Source organism: Aspergillus welwitschiae (genome assembly GCF_003344945.1).
Source record: "Aspergillus welwitschiae strain CBS 139.54b unplaced genomic scaffold BDQ94scaffold_339, whole genome shotgun sequence".
NCBI lineage: Eukaryota > Fungi > Ascomycota > Eurotiomycetes > Eurotiales > Aspergillaceae > Aspergillus > Aspergillus welwitschiae.
In genome coordinates, this window is record NW_020799033.1 from 1 (window position 1) to 891 (window position 891).

The window sequence follows — 891 nt, forward strand, 5'->3', positions numbered from 1 at the left end:
CATTGTACGTAAAATCTGCCACTAATTATTGCTACATTGTGCCGCATGAAATGGATCCGCTACTAAACATGCCATGCATTGGAGACTTATCTGTTACTTGCATGGTTGTGGAAAGGTAAGCATTGTTCTCTCTTTACTAATCGTCGTGGAGCAATGACTGATATTGGAGTACTGGCCTGCTTTCAGCTGCAGCTCAGACCTCATTATACACTGTCCTATACATATGGATGAGAGCCCGTATCACTGCCTCGTGGACATTACTTAATGTTCGATATAGAGCCCTGACAATAACACGTTAGAATTCACACATAGAAGAAGCCTTACTGCTGTGAAGTGAAAGATTGTTGTAAGTCTTTCTCAGATATATGACTTTAGCCCCTCAGGTGAGTGATGTGATCCAGCGCCTACTTAGCTATATGATTATTAGCCTAACGAGACTGACCGGTTCGAGCAGCCATCCAGTCTGGCCTGCGTCGTAAAAGACACCCACAGAAGCAGCTATCATTTGCTCCTAAAGCTGATTATAAGAGGAGGTACGTATGTGCTTTGTATCATGACAAGTATAGCTCACATGACTTACTCCCAGCTATTATTACCAAGCTACTTCGGCCAGAAACCAACACACATCTTGTAGGCTCCCTGCCAAATCAAACTATTGCAGTCTATACCGAATAAAGATTTGGGACATAGCCACGCGGACCGAGCGTATCTATCTTGCCCAATTTCCAATTTAGATACTGCTGTGGTACGTCGCTACCACCGTTGCACTCCAAACTAGTGGAGATTTGATCAATTATTCTTCATCTAGGGACTTGCTTAATCCTTCATCAGCGCAAAACTTGTGGAATTCAAGTGCACTGAAACATGCTACTTGATTGCAGTGGACACCAT

At 43.4% G+C, this 891-nt stretch overlaps 1 protein-coding gene across 1 annotated transcript; it reads left to right on the forward strand.

Annotated features, from left to right (window-relative positions):
- Window positions 1-59: 59 nt before the first annotated feature.
- On the forward strand, window positions 60-683 carry BDQ94DRAFT_155981 (uncharacterized protein). The gene is made up of 4 exons (XM_026768572.1): window positions 60-115; window positions 187-237; window positions 280-533; window positions 614-683. Exons 1-3 carry the CDS (start codon window positions 69-71, stop codon window positions 335-337), a joined length of 156 nt encoding a protein of 51 aa, XP_026619132.1. The 5' UTR covers window positions 60-68; the 3' UTR covers window positions 338-533; window positions 614-683.
- The last annotated feature ends 208 nt before the right edge of the window (window positions 684-891 follow it).